The sequence below is a fragment of the Anser cygnoides genome, chromosome 1 (assembly GCF_040182565.1).
Source record: "Anser cygnoides isolate HZ-2024a breed goose chromosome 1, Taihu_goose_T2T_genome, whole genome shotgun sequence".
Classification (NCBI taxonomy): domain Eukaryota; kingdom Metazoa; phylum Chordata; class Aves; order Anseriformes; family Anatidae; genus Anser; species Anser cygnoides.
Genome location: NC_089873.1, coordinates 142162838 through 142186260, shown reverse-complemented (window position 1 = coordinate 142186260; position 23423 = coordinate 142162838). Strand labels below are relative to the sequence as shown.

General features: G+C 43.1%; 2 protein-coding genes across 3 annotated transcripts; both read left to right on the top strand.

Moving 5' to 3' along the window:
* On the top strand, positions 1-10653 carry TXNDC9 (thioredoxin domain containing 9). 2 transcript variants are annotated; one of them, XM_048048154.2, is made up of 6 exons: positions 1-137; positions 525-598; positions 1777-1993; positions 4153-4271; positions 6660-6914; positions 9141-10653. In XM_048048154.2, the coding sequence occupies exons 3-6, from the start codon at positions 1805-1807 to the stop codon at positions 9256-9258; spliced, it is 681 nt and encodes a 226-aa protein (XP_047904111.1). In that variant the 5' UTR covers positions 1-137; positions 525-598; positions 1777-1804; the 3' UTR covers positions 9259-10653. The 2 variants fall into 2 exon arrangements, with proteins under 2 accessions (XP_047904111.1, XP_047904108.1); XM_048048151.2 differs by having other exon boundaries at positions 5-170.
* Positions 10654-18832: 8179 nt separating this feature from the next.
* On the top strand, positions 18833-23123 carry LOC106035672 (lysozyme g-like). The gene is made up of 6 exons (XM_048048157.2): positions 18833-18884; positions 20217-20291; positions 20918-21007; positions 21375-21571; positions 21836-21974; positions 22815-23123. Exons 2-6 carry the CDS (start codon positions 20249-20251, stop codon positions 22943-22945), a joined length of 600 nt encoding a protein of 199 aa, XP_047904114.1. The 5' UTR covers positions 18833-18884; positions 20217-20248; the 3' UTR covers positions 22946-23123.
* The last annotated feature ends 300 nt before the right edge of the window (positions 23124-23423 follow it).

Below are 23423 nucleotides of genomic sequence, written 5' to 3'. Positions count from 1 at the left end.
AGCGCCGCGCACGCGCGCTGGCCGCCCTCGGCAGGAGCGGCAGCCGCCTCGACCAATGGCAGTGCGGGGAGGGGGGGTTGTCCCGCCCCTCGTTGGCTCTCGCGAGACTCTGGCAGGGCGAGACCGGCGCGGCTGAGGTGAGGCGGGGCGGCGGCGGCTCCGGCACTGAGGTGAGGGGCGGCGGGGCCGTGGGGGCTGGGGAGGGCAAAAAAGCCACTCATGGGGCCGGCAGGGAGCTATTTGGGGCTAAGGGGCCGCGCCCCCCGTGGGCAGCTGTTGTTCGTCACGGCCCCGCGGCGCCTGCGCCGGTACCGGCCCCGCCGCCCCCCTGTGGGGATCCCGGAGGGCTCCGGTGCGGGCGGCAGAGCCTTGGGAGGGTCGGGACGGGGCCCGGCGGCGGTGTGGGTGTTGTGGGAGGAGCGGGGGTCACCGCCCCGGTGGTGCGGCTGGGAGAGCTGGGAGCTCTCAGGCCGTAGTGGAGACTGGAGGGTCTGATTTCTCTTTTTCCTTGCTGCTTGTTTCAGGACACACCTTCCTAACCCCGTCCCAGCAGTGTTCGTGCCTTTCCTGAAGGCCTAGTGGACTGTGAGCCGTGCCGGTAAGTTCTTTCCTACCCTTCTATTCTTTAAAAATACAAGAAAGACAAAGGAAATGCTAACAGAGACCCGAGATAAGGTGCTGCAGACCAGAGCAGGTCTGGCTGTGGTGTGTGTGGAGTGTGGCATTAATGCAACGCTGCTGACATTGCATTAAACTTGGAGTACTGCCATGGTGCTGGTACCCTGCCCATCACAACTTAAAATGGGTTCTTGCCTCTCTACGCAAGGTGTTTACAAAGTCAATGGTTCTGGTAGTTTAGCTATTTTAAAATATTGCTGAGAGTATTCTAGAACCCAAATCTGGCGCATCAAATCAGCAGCCAGCAGCTAAAGAATCCGATTAGGGTTGTTGTGCGCTGTCCATGTGTTTCCATTTTAAAGCTGTCACTCATTACAGTGACAGTTTTTCGTAGTGTAATGTGAAAAATTATTCAGGAGAACAATCAGTTTTGTTCTCCCAGCTCTTTGAGCACCCCAGCCTCGATATCTTCTGCCTTTTGAAGAATTCGGATGGGGGAGTTTTAGAGGAAATGATTTTAGCTGCATTTCTTCACAAAGCAATTAGGTAGTGGCTTTTGGGGTTTTTTAAATCCTTTCCCTGGCTGCCATAAGGTGGTGCTTGCAATTGCAGTGTTCTTGTATTAATTGAAGCAGCGTGTTTGCCTAAGGCGATTGCTGTTGAGCACCCTTCCTTTTAGCGAAGGAGAGAGGAGCATTAATTCAGATTCAAATACATTAATACACATCAGGTACTTAATGCATTTAAACTAGTGAAAACATATGCTGAACACTACTTAGACTTAATTCTACGACATCTCTTTCTCCCAGAAGGATGGAGCTTTCCGACTGCATCTTTTAGTTTCCCAGTATTAATTAAAGGTACACAGACGTGGCTCAGGATGTCTGTTCCTTTGGAACTTGTTAATTTTACTTCTTTATATTGATTAGTGATTCCAGGTTCCTGTGCGCTGTCGGTACCTGGCCCTGGGGTGGAGAGAACAGGACCTGACTGGAGTCCTTGTTGCTACTCTGAAGGGGGTTTCGATACCGAACATATCCATGTGCTGCAGTCTTTAAACAGCATTGCATTTTGTTTCTGTACAATGCATGTAAGAGAGATCAGGCTTTAAATTAAAAAGTCTTTATATGTAAATTCTGTGTATTGCTTTTTTCACAGATCTGAAGGGATCGCTTTACGCTTAAAGATGGCTGCTGATACGTCTGTTGAAATTCTCCAGAAAGTTCTGGAGAATGAAATCCTTCAGACCACCAAGGTAGTAGAAGAACATCTGGATGCTGAAATGCAGAAGCTGGACCAAATGGATGAAGATGAATTGGAACGCCTTAAACAAAGGAGGCTTGAAGCACTGAAAAAGGCCAAGCAGCAGAAACAGGTAAGTCTTCTGCTAATATAGACTCCTGATGTGCAAAACATAACAGTTTTTGGAAATCCTAGGGGAACTGTACATGTGACCTAAGTGTTCTCTTCTCTTTCTTCACCTTTCTGTACTTGTTAATTTTAAGCTATTCAGGAAAGCAGATCTCTGTCCATGTGTGCTTGGTTTGTGGTTTTCAACAGGAGAAAGGAAGCTGTGTGATTATCTTACAATAAGGACAGGACAAGAGTCTAATACAGAGATTTCAGTGTGTTGTTATTCACTGAATGTTGTCATCTGAAATCATAAGGCTCACAGACAACCTAATCATAAGCCTTTTTGGTACCTTATACTTCTGAATTCTGGAGAATCTTAGTTAAGGCATGTAGGTGGTGCCTGTTCTTTTCTAAGGTATTTTGCAGAAGAAAGATTCAGGGTCTTTTTTTGTTCTAGGGTGGAACTTTGTCCCACTCTTCTTCTACTCCAATGAAATGTTGGCTGTGTGTGACTGGTTATTTTTTCTTGCAGAGAGGAATTCTGCTTTGGTCCCTGGTATATCTGGCTAAATTGTAGTCCTTGTGCTCCCCCAAAAGTCTCCTCGAGCATAGATGGTTCTTCCTGAAAAGAAAGCTTTGGTAACATATGGTGTGAGAGCTAAATTCTAAATAGGGAAGCCATAGGTTTCTTAACTTCATGCAAACCTAAACAAAGAAATAGGGACAAGGGGGAGGTGACTGGGTTGAAAGGAGATGTTTTGGCTGTGGTGGCTAATGCCGTGCTTTCAAATGGGAATGCAGTAAAATGTTGCTGCGTGGTTGGGATGCTGCAGGAGAGGCAGAGTTAGTTGCTTTGATTCTCTAAAGATGGAAGTAGAGAAGGTGTCACGCTGCTTGCATGTCTTCAGAGGTTCAGTTTATATTTGACTCCAGTGTTGTCCTTTTTCAAAAGCCGTAGTGCTTGGACGTTCTCTAGATGCTAATATGTTAGTTCTCATGTAAAAAAATGTTCTTGCTAGTTGATCTCACCTCATTGTTCTTGTGCATTTTCACATTTGAAGTAGGATACTGCTCCGTAAAAGGAGGAAGATGCCCCACGCTCTTCTGGAATAACAATGTGCAGGAAAATTAACTTATCCACTGTTGAAGCATAAGTCAGTGCGTGATTTGCATCATTATAACTTCTTCACGTAATTTCTGCCAACGTTCATGTTAAAATGTTCAGGAAATGCTTTGTTCTGTTGTAATTTAGTCTACAGGAAAGTTTTGATTTGCTAGGAGCTCCCCCCCTTTTTTTTAATCTCTAACACACAACTGCAAGATCAAGAATGGTGGGGTTTTTTTTGCATTGAAAGCTGAAATGTCATGTTCTCGTCATGTTTTTGTCGTGCTTCCCTCTTAATCATTTAGCTTAGTCTGTATATGCTTTAATACAGTATAATTTTCTGTATCATGGCAGCTGTTTTTGTTGCGTTTTTTTCTTAACTGCATGTCTTGAAAATCTAGGAGCTCATCTTTTCCCAGACTGTATTTGCACATTTAGTTGAGCAGGTTTGAAATAGCCTATAAATGTTAGCTTGTGAATTTCTGTTTCTTCCTTCACTTTTTGAGTAACAGGTATGCACGCCTGTGTTGTCAGGGGTTTTCTGGAAGCCTGGCTCTTAGTAAGATACGTTCAGTCTGTATTCAGCATCGAGTTTTTGCGGGCTTATTTCTCCCTATTTTTTCACAGAGAGAAAGATCGCAAGAAATAATAGCTGTTATAACTTGAATCAGTTTTAGACAAGTTCTTTTAGGGTGCAAAAACATTTTGGAGTGGCCCAAGTTGTAGATCTACAGTTTTCAAATTCTGACAATTTTGTTTTCAGTTTTCTCTTTGAACTAGTCTAATCTTACGGGGAAGCTGCGCTGCAGAAATGTGAGCAACTCTGTACAAGACTTGTATTTGCAAACAAGAAAGGTGCTCAGCCACCTGCCTGCTCTTGAGAAAGAGGCAACCTTAGAAGTATTGTCTGGCCTAGAGACCTTTGCCTAATTTGTTTCTAACTATGTATTCTAACTGTATGAAATGGGTTTTCACTGAAGCCCCCTCCCTTTTTTTTCTTAAAAGCTGTAGAGCTGGCATGTCAGATGCAGGACTAACTGACTAAATACTAATTATTTCCTTTCCTTTTCCATAAGGAGTGGCTTTCAAAAGGACATGGGGAGTACAGAGAAATCCCAAGTGAGAGAGACTTTTTCCAAGAAGTCAAAGAAAGTAAAAATGTGGTTTGCCATTTCTATAGAGATACAACTTTCAGGTATGGTAAATAAGCTATGTTCAAGAAACATTTTGTTTATAGATGTCTACAAAAAACACCTTTTTTCAAATCTCATAAGTAAATACAGATTTTTTAGAAGCATGCAAATTCCTTGATTTTCTTTTTTTCCAATTCTTGCTTCCCTCTGAAAGCTTTTTATGATTCCAACTAAAGTTGATATGATTTGACAAGGATTAAAACCCTCTTGCATAGTTGATTAGAATACAAATGCGTAACTTCTTTGACAGCGTTTGAGAGATTGCTGCGGTTCATTATTGATTTAGCTTGAGGGAGCCAGCTCTAAATGTAGTGACCATAGCAACTTCAAAAAGATCACTTTGGTTATTCCAGATGGAGATATTCTGGACAATTCTGGCAACCAAAAATCAAAACGTAAACAAAAACCTGTCTAGGCATCTTCAATATTCAACGTTTTGACTTTGAAAGGATTTGTGGATACCAACCAGCTCTTTCCCTTTGGGCCTGTACCTTTGTGATTATGTCACTTCTTTAGGGTGTGAGAGACCTAGATCTATGTCCTGACTCAAAATAGGAACCTAAAATAAGATCTCCCACTTACTTGGAAGAATTTCAGAAGTTCTGGGTTGTAGGCTATTCCTGGGTGGGTTTATCTCAACGTCTTCTGTTAAAATGCAATTGCAAAATAGAGCTGTTTGTCGAAGGAGGAGACGGTTGCCCTATTTTTTTTCCCAAGTTGTTTTCTCTGATTTACGGAACATAAACTGAAACAGCTTCAATGTGAGAAATTGAAAGAGGTCAAATCCAGATTATGCAGTGAGGCATATATGTCTTATGTTTTCTAAGTTAAATTTTTGCCTCTCATAAGTAGAGAGTTTATTTTTGAGAGAGCTTTCTGTGAGACCTCACCTGAAACACTGCATTCAGCTCTGGGGCCCCTAACGTAAGAAGGACATGGAGCTGTTGGAGTGGGTCCAGAGAAGGGCCACGAAGATGATCAGAGAGCTGGAGCCGCTCTGTTATGAATGAAGGCAGGCTGGGGGAGCTGGGGCTGTTCAGCCTGGAGAAGAAAAGGCTCCAGGGAGACCTTACAGTAGCCTTCCAGTACCTAAAGGGGGCCTACAGAAAAGCTGGAGAGGGACTCTTTGACAGGGCATTTAGAGATAGGACAAGGGGAAATAGTTTTAAATTGAAAGAGAAGAGATTTAAATTAGATGTTAGGAGGAAATTCTTCAGTCTGAGGGTGGTGAGGCCCTGGCACGGGCTGCCCAGAGAAGCTGTGGATGCCCCATCCCTGGAGGTGTTCAAGGCCAGGCTGGATGGGGCTTTGGGCAGCCTGGTCTGGTGGGAGGTGTCCGTGCAGGGGGACTGGAATGGGACTGCATGGCAGGGGGAGCTGGAATTAGATGGTCTTCCAACCAAAACCATTCTACAATTCAAAATATCTGAAGCAGTTGTATTCAGCTAGCTTTTACTCAAGGAAGTTGAAAGAATATCTGTGCAAATAATTAGCTTAGAATAGGTTTGGGGTGTTTGGTTTTTCTGAACCAATGAAGCCTGTAGACTCAGACAGGAGAAGGAACTTTAGAGAAAGTTCTTTGTGCAATGTGTAGTGGTGACAACCAGCTTGAAGCTGGTATGTCAGGTTTACCAACTACAGTATCAAGTTGCTTTCATCCTTGCCCATTCCAGCTTTTTGATCTACTCAGCCTTCCCTTTTAGTTAAAGGACAGCCACATCACAGAGTTTGTGCAGCTAAGCCACACCACTCAAAGATGACAAGCCTACAGATCACTGCCATCTGACAATTATTTTGAGCAGCTCATGTTACTGTCCCTCAGCTGAGAAACAATAATCATATGTTCATTCTTACTACATTTTAACAGAAAAGTGAAATATTTGCTTATGGCACTATTGAAGCACTCTGAAAATAATTTCTTCTATGCAGCAAGTTACTGCATCTCAGCTGTGGAGGCATAAAAAATACTAAAAAAATACAAAGCTCTGTAACGTGCAGAGTACTTTTGTGAAGTTGTTGTAGAGAAGTTGTCCCAGCTCACAGTCAGTGGAGCTGAAGCAGGAAGAATAGAAGTCAGAGGGAAATTCCATTCTCTCAAGAAATGAGAGAGGCTGTCAGGTGCATGGGCGGTGTAATTAGGAAGAAACAAGAGAAATGCAAGGTGTAATTGTGCATTAAGGGTGCTCCAGGGCGTTACTCTATTAGTTGTTAAATCTGTCTACCTTTACAACACGGCTTCTCTTGGGACTAAATTTTTCATTGCAAAGGTCATATCTGAGGAAGTAACATGATAGAAATAGCTCTTTACAGTTCTTCTTTAACTTGCTGTAAAGCACATGTTCTTCAGCTTATTGAGTCTAACATTTTATATGTTTTGTTTTTTTCAACAGGTGTCAAATAATGGACAAGCATTTGACTGTATTGGCAAAAAAACATGTTGAGACAAAATTCTTGAAATTAAACGCAGAAAAATCTCCTTTCTTATGTGAGAGACTGCGCATCAAAGTAATCCCCACTCTAGCACTAATAAAAGACGGAAAATCGCAAGACTATGTTGTTGGCTTCACTGATCTTGGTAACACGGATGACTTCACTACAGAGACCTTGGAGTGGAGACTAGGCTGTGCAGACATAATTAATTACAGGTAATTGTTTCGTGATTGGTTTATTTTCAGATACAGCGCGAGGAGAAGGTACTTGCAGACAGATTAGTCTCAAAGTTTGTAACTTTGATGTGTTATATGCTTTAAGAGACAAGTGAGTTCAGTCCAGTTATTTATTCTGTGTACTTTGGCAAGGGAAAGAAAAGAATATCTCTTTGGCAACATACTGAGATGTTAATAATGATCATTATAACATCTTTTTTGTACAGGAATAAAAAACAAACACAGTTCCTGCTGTGAGGTATTTAGGGTAGCTACTGCTTTGATAAGGCCTGGCCCAGCCACGTGTCTAATGTAATCCTTTCTACAACAGCTTAGATGTCACGCTTGCAATACAGTCAAGCTTGAGCATTTTAATCCCCTTAAGTGAAAACTGTAGGTTGTACTTAAGAGGCATCTTAATCCATATTGCATATGACTTTTTTTCCAATTGACAGTATAAAGAAGTGCAAATTATTTTTTTGGCAGTACAAGATAATCATTATAACTGCCCGCATTTAAGACTTCAGTACACAAGGCAGAAAAAGGTCACAATAGCCTAATTTTTCTGGAAAATGATACAGCACCTTCTGCTTTGCTTTCCAGTCTTGTTAAAATGTCATCTTTATCTTTTTTAGGTTAGTCTTCGTTTTTGTTTTGAGTGTCTTTGGTTTTTTATTTATATTTTTATTCTATTTTATATTTGTCTGTATAGTTTATATACTTATGTAGTTTATTCCAATGACTATTTCCCAAATTTTGACAAGAGGCATTGTTAAATCTTAAAGGAAAAGACCTAATTAGCTGTTGAACTTCAGATGAGTGAAGTGGGAATTTATAATTCAAAACAAGTTGTAATCCCACTTAGCAGTTCAGTATCAAGCAAACACACAGCGGAATCAAAGGCAGGCTGGGTATTTATTCTAAACAGCAACACCCTTTTATGGGAGAAATAATTCAGTGAAATTGAACTAAGCTGCACTAAATTTGTTAAATTTTAGTACATCAGCTCACTACATAATTTTACTTCGTACCTGACTGATCGTACTGTGTATTCTGCTCCTAGTGAAAGAGTTATTTGATTTTTTTTTGTTTTGGTTTGGTTTTACATCTTCGGTTTGGTACCCTGGTTTTGCAAAGTGAGCCATGATACCTGTACAGCCCAGATCATTCTTGAACACATCCATTTATGTGTTCTCTGGAGTTCCTTCTTAGAGTCTAGAAACAATTTTTTTTTTCGTTTTTTTCTTTTTTTTTGCTTGTTTTTGTTTCCTTCAGTCTGTGGGAGAGCAGATGGTGAAAGGATATATTGTATTTAAGAGGAAAAAAACTGTTCAGAACTGTTCAGGTCACATCATCTCAGCAAAATCAGGATTCAGGTGGTATATTGGCTAATTACTGACGTGTTATTAACTAACAATCAGTGAACTGTGTATTTAGGATCAATATCAGCAACGTGTTATCTACAAAGTGTTAATAAGCAATTTCCCACCACCCTTCTGTAGCTAATTCCAGGAGGTTCTAATTGCTCGCTCTCTGACATCGAGATGCAAGCCCCTCACGGGTCATGTGAGTCAAAAGCACGTGTACCCTAAGCGAGGCGGGGGACCCCCCCTCTTGCACACCCCTGCTGTAGGAGATGGGGGACCTCCAGCTTTATGTGAACGTGGGGATCAGCACTTAGCCACAAGGTGCGGGTCCCTCCATGCCCCACCAGCTGCACGCAGTGTCAGATAAGGACGTTGCTGTATCTGGCCTAGGCAGAGGTGGACCAAAGTGTCTTCTGGTGCTACAAGACCCATTTTTGACTCTGTTTTTATTCCACAGTCTCTTCCTGGTTTATTTTCTTTTGTATTTTTGTCTATTCCTTTGTTGTAAAAAGCCTCTGTGTAATTCCCTGCTTATTGTTTAATAAGATGAATGTCCTTAGAGTGATTGGTTTTCCACAAAAAGCCCTTTCAGACACTTTTTTCTGCAGAGCTCTGATCACAAGTGCTGTATACACTCGCATTCCTGTCTTAGCTGTTGTTGTCCAGGCCCTTCTGCCCAGAATGTGCTGTGCTAGTCATCCCACAGTGCTTCTTAGGGTGGCTTTAGGGAGTAGGGTTTGTATTCTCTTAGTGTTTTGTGGGGTTTTTTTTTTTTTTTGGAGGAACAAGTAATCAGAGATGCTGCTTTCTGTCTGCAAAAATATGGCTTTAATCAAGACCTCTTGCTCTTTTCCTCTAGTGGAAACCTGATGGAGCCACCTTTTCAAAACCAGAAGAAATTTGGAACAAGCTTTACAAAGTTGGAGAAGAAGACCATCAGAGGGAAGATATATGATTCAGATTCTGATGACGACTAGAATAGTTAAATGTATTTGTAAATCATCTTTTGTTTATGCTTGGTACATTTTTAAGAATGTTTTTTATAAAGCTTATTGCTTTTTCACTACATCTGCACATAATGCTCACTTTTCTATACAGTTTTATACAACTGGGTCATATCAGAAGAAAGCTTAAATATTTTTTTTCCTCTTTTGGAGGTCATTTGTAATTCAACAATCTAAGTCCTATCTAAATATGTTGCAAATGATGAACTTTGTCTGAGAGTACATATATGAAGCGTTGTGAAGTAACTGTTAGAAAAAACTGTACCAAGACAGACCAAAGGTCCATCCGGCCTAATATCCAGGCTCAGTGGCCAAAAGCAGATGCACAAGGAATAGAGGGGAGAAAAAAAAAAAAGGGTGAGCAGATAGCGATGCTTCCCCAGAATATACTTTGAGCAGTCTGTGGCTTGGGGAGCTCCGTATCTGAAAGCATTTGCTGGATAAAAAGAAATCTTTTGAAGTCCTCATTGCATCTTCTTAGCATCCACCTCATATGGCAAGGAATCCACAATTTAAGTGTGTTGTGTGAAGAACTGTTTCCTATCGTTTTCCTTGAATCTGACAATTCCCTTTTTTTCTGGTTTTCTTCATTAAAGGAACAACAGACACTTCTAATAATTTTCTCTATCAGTTCCTTTTCCAGTTTACTTTAATCTTATTACTTGTTATTGGTGAAAGCACTGCAAATTATTAGCTCCAGGAATTGTGCATTTTAATGAAGATTGCTTACCTTATGGTGCCATATCATGACTGAGTAACTTTAATTATATTGCACTATAAGTTGTAAAAACAGACAACTTCTGAAATCGGTGGTCAAGAGAAATGTCCTTTTGCCATCTACATACGCTGCACGTAAAAGCTGATACAGCGGGTAATAGCACATAGCAACAAGCATAATGAACACAGCCCTGTTCGCAGGTTTGTATGATTCTGTGGTTTTGAATGTGTGAATTTTACAGCAGATGCTTTGTACAAGAGGGTAGGCTAGAGAAAAGCGTTCGGGAGAAGCCTTGATCTGTTAGATATAGCGCAGCATGCTGTGTACCGTTTCTTCAGTAATGGATGGGATTTTCAAGGGAGATCTTCCCTGGAACACAACTTAGAGCTTCTGCCTAGGCAAAGTGTTGATGACTTGTCTTAGTTTTCAAAAACAGAGTTTGCTGTGTGCTGGAGGACCCTTTGACGGTAGTACTTGGAATCCACTTGGCCCAAAAAATGATAAACTGGGTCTAGTTACTCTTGCTGCCTTGTAGTGGGAGAGTGCTTGTGATTGGGCCAGCCCAGCAATATTACTCTAAGTTTAAAAATAACAATAATTCTATTTTATTTCAGTTCATGTACATTGAAATAAAATTATTTTAATTCTAATGTTGACTTTTGCATCCTTTCAAATAAAGTCGTCTAGGTGCTGTGGGTCGCTTTCTTTTAATAAGGGTCTGTCAGAAAGTTGCACATGCTCTTTCTAGGTTTCTAATAAGCTAAGAACAATTCTGTCTGACATGAAGGCATCGCTTTGAGAAAGCAATCAGCTTCGGATGTATGCAGCCACATGTTAGTGTACTAGAAGCTGGAAGTAGGCTTGCTTCAAGTTGATCTCATTTTCAGTGCAGAACCTCTAAATGAACAAGTAAGTGTTCTTTTTTGCATCTGGTTGCATGGAATTAAATTTAGGGAACTAATATTCCAACAGTCTTGCTAGGAGTGCCTTAGCAGGACTTAACTCTGAGCCCTAATTACATTGTCTAGGCTGTGGGAATATTAAATCATGTTTAAAATTGTTGCATTCTCTCTGGAAATGCATTTAGGCAGTAGCTCGTTAGGTTTCTGACATACTGTGGTGTTAAAGGTTACTCAGTTCCACGTGTGAACAGTCCCGTTACAAACTTGGTGCAAATGCTAGTTGGAGGCAGTGGTTTCATAGCAGTTGATATTTTTTTTCTAGGTTAATCTTCAATTCGAACTGTTCCTTCTTCTGGCTTCTAGTAGGGCCACACACGCTCCCGTGGTGATACAAGGAGTACGCAGGAATGTGCAGCTTGGATAAAAGGGGGGGGTTGAGTGTATACTAATTAGTTTAAACTATTTTGAAGTTGCAGTGTCATAGATGGATCTGTCTGCTTCAGATCTTTACTTTTACATCTCCTTTCTCCCTTTTCTGTCTTGAATGAAGATTTAAACTGTCACTGAATGGTCCTCTTGGTGAGTTTTCCATTCTTGATCTGCATACTGTGATATAAACAATCCAAATCCATTGATTTTGTTTTGGGTGGGATGTAGAGATTCTTTAAAATGTGGAAAAATTTTCTTTGAGTATGGAGGAACAATTTTTTTCTTCTGAGGTAAAGCTCAGGAGGTACAGAGGTACAGATTGAATAGTGAAATGTCCATGATACTAAGACGTGCTTCAGCAAGCTAGAAGAGCAAACAATACAAAGAACATTAATTGAACAAAATGTCAGCTGCACAAACTTGAAAATCACGAAGCTTGGCTTTGTCAACACTGATGTAGAGGCAATAAAGCTGACAAAAAAAGGCATTGAGGACACACGATATCTAGAAAAGGCAGGGGTTGTGCGTCATCAGTTGCTTACAGCTGCAGGATGGTGTATGTAAGGCCGTGACTAACCGGGACTCCTGAACCCAGGCTAATCACAAAATGGTGCCTGGCCTGGCACGTGTCAGCCGTGAAAGGGTGTTACACAATGAAGAGATGAGAAAATGTTCACATGCGGCCCTTGGAGTTATGGGGCTTGAGCATGTAACATTAGCAGCGATTAGTGCTTGACTCCGTGCTTGATGCTTCCATGAAGTAATCCTTAATGCATGGGGAAAATAACAACTGGCCAAGGTCGGCGCTGCTCAGCTCCTAATGCCGGGTGATGTGAACTTGTCTGTGCGCTGATCCTCGACTGAGCCCACGTCGTGCTTGGGATGCTCTGAGTGAGGAATCCACCCAAAAATTAAATGGAGCTTTGGGATTTGAGAAGCGTGGAGAAGTTCAGACCTTGAAAGAGGTTGGATGAGATGCAAGCTCTGGAGCAGGTAACAAATTAGCAGCTGCTCTCAGACCCCTGGTAGGTTGGGCCCCCCATGTTTGTGGTAGAGGCCACTGAGGAAGGCAGACTGATGAATTGATCCCTTCCAGTCCTGTGTTCCAAGTTATCCACGTTGTGCTATTTTCCTTCTGGAAGTTCCAAAAGGAATACTTTTCTATAGAAATTTCTATAGGAAATTCAGGTTTTGAACAGCCAGAGTGTTGACACTGCCATTTTCCTCTTACACACACGCCTACATGTACGCGTGCACACATAAAATTGATGCAAAAATAATCTGGCTTCTGGACTCATTGCATACTCAATAGCTGTACTCTGCTTTTTCTGAAGGGATTTTCTGTCAGTAATTGGTTGATCCATCTTTTTAGAGTAGCTGTATCCAACAGCTAGAGAGTCAGGATTATATTCCTGAGTTTAAAAGCCTCTGGGAATTGGAATTGGAGCATATTTGATATTATTGGGTGTTGCTCTTGATCCCTCTTTTAACGAGTAAATAGATAAATAGGTAAATAATTCCTCCACATCTGAGCAAGTCGTTGCTCTGAAGGTCTAGCCTGATCCTTTGTTCTTGGGGAGCCTTCAATGTTAACTCTCACAAATACGACTGCGGTGATCTTGGATGTTCCAGTCTCCCAGACGCTCCTTTTTATCCATCCTCTGGAGAGTCCCATCCTGTATCAGGTGTGAGAAAGGGGATGTATGCTCATACCCTTTTCATCCGTTTAAGCTAACACATCAAACAGGCTAAAGTAGTCTAAAACCATCACAAAATAAAAAGTTCAAATTTGGTGAATTAATTTCAAGGGCGTGTACCCTGACAGATACTTGATGCTTTTTGTTGAAAAGGGGGTAGTAAGAAAACCTGCTTTTAGAGGTCCCGCGCAATGCGTACTCTTAAGGCTATGTTTTTTCGACTGGCTATTACAGCCAGGGGTTGAGCTACCTGAAAAAAAGCACCACTGCTCCAGGAGCCGCGTAACTGTGTCACCTCAGCATTGAACCTATCTTGTTAGGCTTTGCGTTTTTGAGCACAGCCTGTTCAAACATCATCTGCCCTGTGGTATGATTTCAACATCAGACTCCTCTTAAATATGTTTGGACCTAACTAACTTATCTTCTGCACAGACCACGCAATCTTCAGTAAACGCTGTTTTTTCCCAAGATGGCATTGTATGAAAATCAGGTGAGTACACCATATAAAAACAAATTAATTCCTCTCCTGTTCTTCCTCCTTGCTAATTATTTCTCTTGTAAGTGTGCTGCCCTAGAAAAAAATGTCAGAAAGTGTTTCCTGTTTGGTTTCCAAAGTGTTGACAGCCCTCGGTGCTTTGTATCATGAATTCCAGGCACACAGAAAAGCTCGTAATAGTTATCATGATTAATGGGTAAAGTTAATTATTCATAGATGTTACTTTGCCATCCCTGTGAGTCACTAATGTACTATCCTCATTTTATACGTGGGAGACTAAAACAAGATTAGTTTTGCTGGAGGAGGACCTGGGCACATCAAGAACTAGGTGCTCCACTATCTCATTTCAGCCGCTTCCTGAAATCCATATTTTGGGAGTAGGTTTGTCGGTTTTCTCTGGTGCCCCAGGATAGGATTCAAGGCGTCCAGAAGGCTGCCAGAGCGAGCTGCTCCATGAAATGTTTTGCCCAGCTGCAGCGTTTCTCTCTGCCCTCGCTTCTGAAGCTTTGTACAACCTAGCGTAAGGCTTGTGGGATTGGAAAGAGGGAGTACGAGAAAACGTGACTTTGTAGCTTATTGATCTGAGAGAGGTTGAGGTTCTCTTCCCTACTCCCAGAGCTTTGTGTGTTTTCCACAGTTAGGGTGTTGGTGTTTTGTTTTAATTCCCCATGTAATATAAATGCCAGTGTTCTCAGGAACATGGAGCTGATGCAGCTGTGCCCCTTGGCACTGAAAGACCTCGCTGCCAGGCTACAGGGCCCTTCCCTTGTCGTCCCCACGGCTTCTTCTGCAGCTGGTGTGCAGTAACACAACCTCCACGGGCCGAAAAGCGAACACCCGTGCATCTGGTCTCGGTGAGGCGTGTAAGTGCTTTACCCAAAAGGGAGTTCAGTGGGGGTTTCTGCCTTCACGAGGGTATCTTCCAGCCAAAATTGGTCTTGCTACTGCCGTGGCTGGTTTAAACAGAGTAGGCACCACAGCCTATTTTTGCGAGTAAATGCATGAGTGTGGGCTGCAAACTCCCATCCACGCAGGGATTTTGACACCGGGACACAACGACCAGAGCGCAGACTTTGGGAGGTAAGGACCACGCTGCTCTGGCTGGGCCACTTTAGACTTGCACAGGAGCAAAGTGCATCTTAGTGGAGTAACTGGAACACAGCTTTGGAGCATGACAGATGCTTCATGAGCTCACACCCTCTCATGGCTTGAACTCCAAATGACTTCTTTTGGGTAATATTTCTGTGTCTACACTGGGATATGAACCAAAGTCTCCTAAGATCCAGTCCAGTGAGCAATTTACTAGACCTTCCCTATGGTAAAATTCGAAGTCTTATTTTAGAGAACAGAAGGAAAAATATATATAGTTTTTTCTTTTCATAAATACTTCTGGTCTTAGTTTTCTTACACAATGGCTAGAGAGAGGCTTTGTGCAGAGTGGGATGTTTCGGTGCCAACCCGTGTTCTTCAGTACAGCAAGATAAGGAAGGAGACTGCCCCTCAGCAGCTGTTATCTCAAAGCACAGTGAAAACTGAGCCTCGTATCTCACAAATTTGAAGCCTGTTTCACTTCACTTTTGCTATTGTTACTCAAAGGTATATTAGATGCATAAAAGAAACTCTATTATTAACTTGTCCTTGTCTCTTTAAACACTGGGAGAGACATCTCTAGAGGATTTGCCTGAGATGAAAGGCGTGGGTCTAAAACAAGCCCATGAGGGGAGGCTACAGATGCACCTTTAACTGGCCAGTTAGTGCGAGGCATCCAGCATGCGTCAGTTGGCATGGGCAGCTTCCCTATAAAGTAGTTGTAAAGTCTGTGAATACCTGGTGTTACCTATAATTACATCCCAGACAAAAGGGATAGCCTGAGAAATGCATCTGCCAGGTGATGTTATGAAACCGGAGTTGAAACGCACAAAAGAGGCGGTAATTAGCACGGATATTGTTCCAGGTGGTTTTCGATAGTATTCTCACCATCCCTTGAAACATGACGATATAGCCCTCTGCCTGGCGGAGAACGATATGCAATACGTAATGCTGCTCAAAATGATACTGCGTTTTGATTACACCTCGATTAAATGTGGGGAAAAAAAAGTGGTAGATCATGTGGCATGAGAAAACAAAACAAAAGGGTGAAAATCTGTGAGTAGAAAAGAACTAGTGGTATTGAGTCTTGTGCTCTTGTGTGTATTGAATGCTTTACATCTCAGGTGCACTCCTTTCTAGCTTATGTAAAATTGGCATAAACTGCTGTTCTGGAGGGTAGCATCTTTTGATCACTCTGCACTCCCTTCAGTTCAGTGTAACTAACAACTCTCAGTGAAAAAACATCGGGAAGCTGTGTCTGTGGTGCCTGAACGCAGCTGATTACCAGGGTCTGACTGTGAGTACCAGGCAGCTTTTCTGCTTCTTAATCTTAGGAAGATGCAGATACCATCCAATAAGTGAATGCAACCTTCCATCCCCTCCCTCTTTATCACACACTCTGTTGAATGAAATCCATCAGAAAGCAAGGCATCTTTTTTGCTTAAAAATTACACAACAGCAAAACGGGCTTCAAATTATTTTGTAGATGGGTTTAGTAGTAGTAATAGTAGTAGTAGGAGGAGTGTTTTCTTTGATATTCATTTAATAATAACATCATATTTCCATGGCTTTCATATCCTTCCCCTACTAGCAACCATAAGGGCAAGCAACTTGTTGTCCTTCTAAATAAGTCTCCGACTATCATACGAATCCAAAAACTTGTGCTTCTAAACAGAAGGGCAAGAATAATAAAGAAATATATAAAAAGAGGTATGATAAAGTTATGAGAGAAGGCAACGTTTAGGAACATCAGTCCAGTGCATTACAGTGTATCTCTTTACAAAGTCCAGTCGCTTAGAAAGACCTGCTTTAGTCACGTACACAAAGATGCCTCCTAATTCATCCCCTCTTCAACCTATCAAAAGTAGCATCAACTAACAAAGAGCAGCATCAATTACAGCTGTGTCGTCATCCCTCCTGTCGGTCGGAGGTAGATTTTATCTGGCACTTGGCATCATTTTCCAAATTAAATCTAGCACAAAAATGAAAAATGCTGCTGCGCTGGTGGCAGGTGCGGCTCGCTCTCATTAAGTGGTTCACCTGGATCTGCTGCTCTGGGTTTACACCAAGCAGACCAGAAATCTTGCTTTCTGACATCCTGCAGGTCCCTTCACATGGTGGTGTCCCGGACAAGCACGCTGGCTTAGAGCCCTGCCACATTCAGCTACGTGAGCACGACCTTGTTTCCACAAAGGCTGCCTGCTTTCTGCATTCGGTTGAGGAGACGGCAGTCAGCAAATTTTGTGTAGATAGAGAAGTGTTTAGCACGAAAAAATCTCATTCATAATGCTGCTGAGAAAATGACCTCTTATTTGGCCTTATACTGGAAATGGTGTGACTACAAAGAGTCTGCTGTGGGGATCTAACAGCATACAGCAGCATAGATAAAAATAATTGTATTTTAAAAATAGCATCCACAATTCAATAAGTAAATAAACAACAATGCAATGCAGAGCAGGCATTAAGAATTCATGTGACAGTACTGTGAATTGTAAAGAAAATCTTTGTGTGGGCAATAAATGAGAGAGAACATACATAACAAAAAAAATCAGTATTTAAACTGAAAACTCTCTTAAGGATCATTAATGAATGACAGACCCATTAGGAAAGAAATCTTACCTACGATCAGAGGGTACTTTCCAAGAGAAAAAAAGTCCCAAATCATCAACTTGAATGCAGAACGCAGGTTCAGTGACAGAGGAAGACTGGTTTATTACCACTAATACAATGCCATCTTTATAAAAGGTAGCTGGATGTCAACACACAAATATTTCCATCTATTTGAGAGAATGCATCTCTTTCCAATACAGATCATCTTGTTCTGTAGGAGGCAAATGAATGTATCTACTGGTTTTGTTGCCATCAAGCTGTGGACTCTGGCCTCTTCCCAGTTTGTTTCTTCTGTCTTTCCTCTCCTCCAGCATTTCTTTGGTCGCTGTTCGCTTTGGAAATGTTTACAGCCACATTGTACATGTGATGGCTCTATTTTCTACCTGTTATTTCCAAAGATACCACATAGATTAGTACCTTATGTCTAATGTTACCTTGAATTATTTAAAATCTTACACTGTAGTAAAAGAATTAAGATTTAGTCTCATCCAAGACACAATAACAAGATACCAGGTTTGCACATGAAGAATGAATGCCTAGCCATTTTGTGGTCTTTGGAAAAACTTCTATTATTTCAATGTTTTTGCCCAGATAAACGAGTGACTTCAGACTCACCTGAACTAACAACCCAACCCTTGTGTAACAACAGGGCCAGATTCTCCCGTGGAGCTTCCCTCCTTCTTACTAATGCAAGATCTAAGTCCTTGATAGCTGTATTCAGGGATTTTAAGGTGACAAGGCCCACTTGATCATCACCCGCACTTTAACGACTAATAACCATCGCTTGTTTTGAACTTAGAAATGTGTATCTGTCCAGAATAGTGTTTCATACTCAGCAGGTCTAAAGCACAAAGGAGAGGGAAAAAAGGGGGAATACATTGATTTCGCATTTATTAAATAATGAAAAGAAAGCTATTCGAAGGAAATCTTGCTTTCCTAGCCTCCACCTATGCTAGGCAGAGTCTGGTGAAGAGAAAAATGTGGGGAGGGAGACAGGCTTAGAGGTCCCTGGCCTCCCAGACAAGCTTTCAGTCTCCTAGTTGGTTTTAGTAACTTACACATGCAAAAAGTGTCTCTGCCACACAGTGCAAGTCTGTCCCAGACCCTCTGTGAGCCCACACTGTCTTCAGCTGCTGGGATATCAGTACCCTTCCTCCTTGTCTCAGCAGCAGCATCCCTTTTTGGAAATCATGTGAAAGTATGATACTCAATTAAAAGCTTTCCAATCTAAACTCCCTGGGGAGACAGGACAAAAACTCTTCCCAAAATGTGCCCAGACTGATCTGAGATGTAAAGGAAGGAGAGCACCAGGCAGGGATCTGAATTTTGCCTGGCCTCTGCCACTGATTCACTGCAATGCTTTCTGTAAGTCATTTATGGAGCATCAGTGTAGTCACTGATGGAAGAAAAACAATATTTATTTCCTTTCACAGAATTGTCCTGAGTCTTACTAACAACTGCTTGTGCAAATCTTTGGATGAAAGAAACATATAGAGTTCAAAGCTCTTATTATATATTACCTGTTACACTTTATAACAAATGTCATCACACTAAACAGGAATTAACATTCCAAAACCCAGAGGGTGGGTACCTTTTCATACCCATATATATAAAAGTCATCAAGTGACCTGCCTCAGAGGAAGGCTGATTGAAGACAGGTGAGTCTGAATCCACTCGGAGAATATCTCTTTAGATGCAGAAGCCTTGATTTTTGCTTTGATTTACCATTTTGTTAATTTTGTGATCGTTTCCTTGTTTCTACTTAAGACTTGGGGTGATTTTTGTGATGGGACTGAAAAATATGTCTGATAACTTAAAATTTTATAACATGAGATTTTTTTTTTTTGAAACAGCTACAAACTGTAGCATTAGGTATGGATTTGCCATTGAATTAAGAGGTATTGGTTCAGGCTGCAGTGATCCAGGCTTGCAAATACTTGGTGTTAGGACTCAGAGTGAGCTGCTGAGAACATACCCAGCTCAGGCAGCGGGCATTTGCTGGACTGAATAATCTCTCTCAGGGCAAGGGAGTCTTTCTGATGACATTGGTGGCCTGTTTGTGTTTGGGCATCCGTGCAGTCTGGTTTATAGTGGAAATACCTATTAGACTGGAGAAAAGGTCAGGCATTACTAAAATCAATAAGGCATTTTCAGGTGTTAATAGCATTGCAGGATGACTGCCTGCAAGGCTCATGGCATTGTTTCGTACTCAAAATATTCTTGGGGGAAAAAAAAAAAAAGGCATTTCTAAGCTGTAAAACCTGCTCAGTTAAATGCCCTCACCAGCAAGGCAAGTGCAATCAATGTGTTTTTTTCCAGCCAATAACTATTATCTGATGATGTTTTGGAATTTTATTAATAAACACAAGAGGCATTCATTACTAAAGTGATTATCTGCCGTTGTCACACACAGGAATTAATGCAGAAATATTACTTTACCAGCAAAACCTTGGAACTGCCTTGCATGCTCTCAGCAGCGAAATGAGGGCTGTATTACTTGATTTTTGGCAACATGTTTTTCCCAAAGCCTAACAAAAGCCACGTTGCCTTTTGAACAGAGAGTTCTATGCACTCTGTAGTACACTGGATGTCAAACACCTGTATATTTAAAGCAAACGTACTGTGCCTCCTCATTATAAAGACATGCTGTGGGTGTTCAAGAGGGGCCATGAGAGCAAGCAATGGGCTAAAAAAATCCCTGCTGGCCCTGACCACAGGTTTGGTGCTTCCTTTTTGATGTGATGGTGATGGCAAGGTGGCACATGAGATGGAGGAGCCGTCCCTCCAAAAACTCCCAAATAATTAGGAAATAAGAAGCAGACAGGGCTCCATCACCCACTTCTGCCACCACCATCCTCTGAAGCCAGCAGCTGCCAGGAGAGCCCAGGGCTGGGGAGGACCAGGGGGAGCTCTTGCGTTCACATTTTGTTCCAGAGCTGTTGAATTCCACCATCAACTTCTTCACGTTTTGCACCTTGCTGTGTTTTCAGGTGTCCTGGGGCAGCGGAGGAGAGCCATCACCATGGTCCCCGCGCTGCTCTTGCTGGGCCTTTCGGCCCTGATCGGTGAGCCTGGGCGTGGGTTTGGTTTGCTGGGGAAAGCACCCTGCCCTGAACTCTTTGCAGAGTCACAGACATACCCAGCTAGCCTTGTCTGACCTCTCTGCCTACTCAGAAATGGTCTCCCAAATGTCACAGGCTGTTTGATGGAGCCTATTAATTTCTCAGTTACTGAGGAAATTTGGGTAACTTGCCCAGGCTAAGGCACACACTCCCCTCAGCTAATTCCCCATGAGGTTGTGGGGACACACGGGAGATGTTCCCATCTGAGGGGTGCTGGGCATCGGGGGGCCTCGGACAGGGAGAGGCCTCTGAGATAAATGTGGAGCCTTGTGCCTCCTTCCCCCACGCCAGCTTTTAGGCCTAGCAGGGCAGACGCCTATTTGTGTAAATCATCATTAGTTTAATTTGCTTCAACCTATTCAAGTAGAAAAGAACAAATTCCTGTTCTCTGTCACTGGTTATGTCACTGACAGGGAGCAGTGGCCACGATATACGCTTGGCCAGCACAAGGTGGTTTGGATTACGGGCCTGGATGAATGCCTCGTGCTTGACTTGCATTCACCTGCAGCAAGCTGTGTGATATTGCTGTGAGATCTTATGTTTTCAAACACCTCCGTTTCATTTTTCAGCTCCGTCTGCGAGTTACAGTTGCTATGGCGATATAAATGCTCTTCAAGCCCCCACGATTTCCTGCACAGCCGTGAGAGCCCCAGACTGCGGTAGGTATCACGCACCACTTGATTTCTCGGCCTACCTGCACCTGCTGGAGAGATGCTGCGCCTGCCTGTTGTTACCACCAAATTAAATGTGGTGCAGCTATTCAATTAGCCAAAAGGGAGAAAGAAAGCCATCCCCCCTGCCCCAAAAACATGGCAGGTGCCATGAAGCCTCTAGACTTGGTGGGAAGCGGGAGGGCAAACTCCACAGGCAGGATCCTCAGCTCCTGAGTAGAGGGGGCCGGAGCAAACCCCCACTTCCACCCATGCAGCTCTTCACCAGCTGGGGCTGTAGCATTAACACCAGCACCCTCCCCAAACCCCGTTTTGTAAGGGCAAGTGGGTAAGGCTGCCTTTCCACCGTCTGCAGGCGTTGCTGCTCTGAGGAGGACGGCGGATGCGGACATCATTCGCCTGAGGAAATACGAGATCCCCATTAAGAGAGTCGCCAGAAACCTGTGCTTGGACCCGGCGCTCATTGCCGCCATCATCTCACAGGAGAGCCGCGCCGGCCTGCTGCTGGACAACGGCTGGGACCAGGCGCAGCAGAGGTTCGGCCTGATGCAGGTATGGCCACAGGATAGGAGAGAGGAGAGCCCACAAGTGGCAGCACAGCAGGGGCTGCCTGTCTCGGGGCTTTGCCTTGGCCTGTGACCCTCCTGTGTTCAACACTCGGACACACTCCCTCTGCAGACAGTGTTTTATCACCTCAGTTTTATCACAAGTAGGGTCGCTACTGTGAATTGTGAACTGGGAGTGTTAAAAACAAGGTGAAGCTACACTGCTGGTTGTGTTCAGAGGGAAACCGATCTTCTTGCTTGACTTTTCCAGATCGACAGGCGCTACCACCAGCCTTACGGGACGTGGGACAGTGAGGAGCACATCAACCAGTGTTCGACCATGCTGGTGCTTGGGATCAATGAAATGCGGGCAAGGCACCCTACCTGGACCTGGGACCAGCAGCTGAGAGGTACAGCATGCCCCATGCAGCAGTGGGGACATGCTGGAGGTTACGTGTGGAAACAAAGAGCAACATTGCATTACCGGCACCATCAGGGCATTAAGAGCTGAGATTCCCAAACCAGAAAAAAACAGCCCTCTTCAGCTTTTCACCATCAGCACTTTGGTCTGTGAATTGCACTGCGGTGTGCACATTGAGGTGCTTTCACACAGGTGTAGGTTCAGTGTGATACCCTACACCCTCTTCCCATGGGTTCCTTTTTCGTTCCCACACTGCTTTTTTTTTTTTTTTTTAATATGAATATTGCAATAAGCTTTCTAATAATAGTTAGTCAACACCAGGTGATCGCTTTTTGTTTCTATGAGGTGAAGGCCTCTGAATGATGGGAGTGCTGTGCATCTGTTGGTGTCACTTTTAAAGGGAAAAGGTCAGCAGCCTGGCAGATTTTATAGCATCTCAGCATCTGTTACCTTTTTTAAAAAAAAAAAAAAAAAAGTATATTGGGTTAAGGAAGCTTGGGATCCAGGTTTGTTCATCACCCATGTTATCTGTATGCTGCTTTATTCACTCTTTGTTATTTCTTGCTCTCCCATCTTTTTAGACTGCAGCCTTTTGTGGGACCAGCATGCTGTTCCTACCCACCTTTGGAGAGAATCAGGGGTTTCTTAACTATAGAAATAAGCATTTTGCAAAATGAATCACTTTTCAGTAAAAGGACCCAATTAGCAATTTCCCAAGCTGTTGTATATGTTTGATGAGATGCATTGCCCTTTATACTAGGAATTTTTACATTTAAATCTGTATTTCTCATCTATAAGCCCATAATAACTCTTTTTTAACTCTTCCCAGGGGGAATCTGCATGTACCGTGCAAGAATCGGCAACATCCCGGTCTACGACGAAGACCCCTGCGGCAGAGACAACTACTACGTCAACAGCGTGATCGGGCGGGCCCAGTACTTCAAGAGGCATGGGTTCTAGCTCAGCAACCAACCCCACCACTGACCCTCTCCTCCACGTAGTCTAGCCCAGTAGTGATGGTAGTACCCAAAGCAGTTCCTCCAGGGCTCCTGGCAGGAGCAGTGCTGGTGGTACCAACAAGCTGCTTGCTCCACCACACCCCAGCTCTCCGGTTGTACAGGGGCACGCTCAGTGGTGCCTTCCAGGGGACTGACAGGGGCAACACACCAAGAGCTCAGGGCCCTTAGAAGGCAGATGAGGACATCCCCGCTGGGTGAGGAAGCTCCTTGCATTAGGAGCTGAACCTGGGGCTGTTCGTGCATCCCCAATCAAGCAGCTCTCCCTCGGCATGGGCTGTGCTGTTGCCATCTCTTCTCTATGTCCACCTCCTTCCTTCTCCCCGGCCAACGGGAGGGAGAAGCCCCCGAGCTAAGGTCTTCCTCCCCCTTGATGGTGCTGGCTGCTTGGCAATGAAGAGGCTCCTCTCTGAGTCTTTCAT

Bases quoted from the DNA above. Each gene is read 5' to 3' on its own strand.
- TXNDC9 (XM_048048154.2), top strand. From the start codon at position 1,805: ATGGCTGCTGATACGTCTGTTGAAATTCTCCAGAAAGTTCTGGAGAAT. The intron at 1,994-4,152 runs GTAAGTCTTCTG...CTTTTCCATAAG, and splicing joins AGGCCAAGCAGCAGAAACAG to GAGTGGCTTTCAAAAGGACA. The intron at 6,915-9,140 runs GTAATTGTTTCG...CTTTTCCTCTAG, and splicing joins GCAGACATAATTAATTACAG to TGGAAACCTGATGGAGCCAC.
- LOC106035672 (XM_048048157.2), top strand. From the start codon at position 20,249: ATGGTCCCCGCGCTGCTCTTGCTGGGCCTTTCGGCCCTGATCG. The intron at 21,572-21,835 runs GTATGGCCACAG...TGACTTTTCCAG, and splicing joins AGAGGTTCGGCCTGATGCAG to ATCGACAGGCGCTACCACCA. The intron at 21,975-22,814 runs GTACAGCATGCC...AACTCTTCCCAG, and splicing joins CTGGGACCAGCAGCTGAGAG to GGGGAATCTGCATGTACCGT.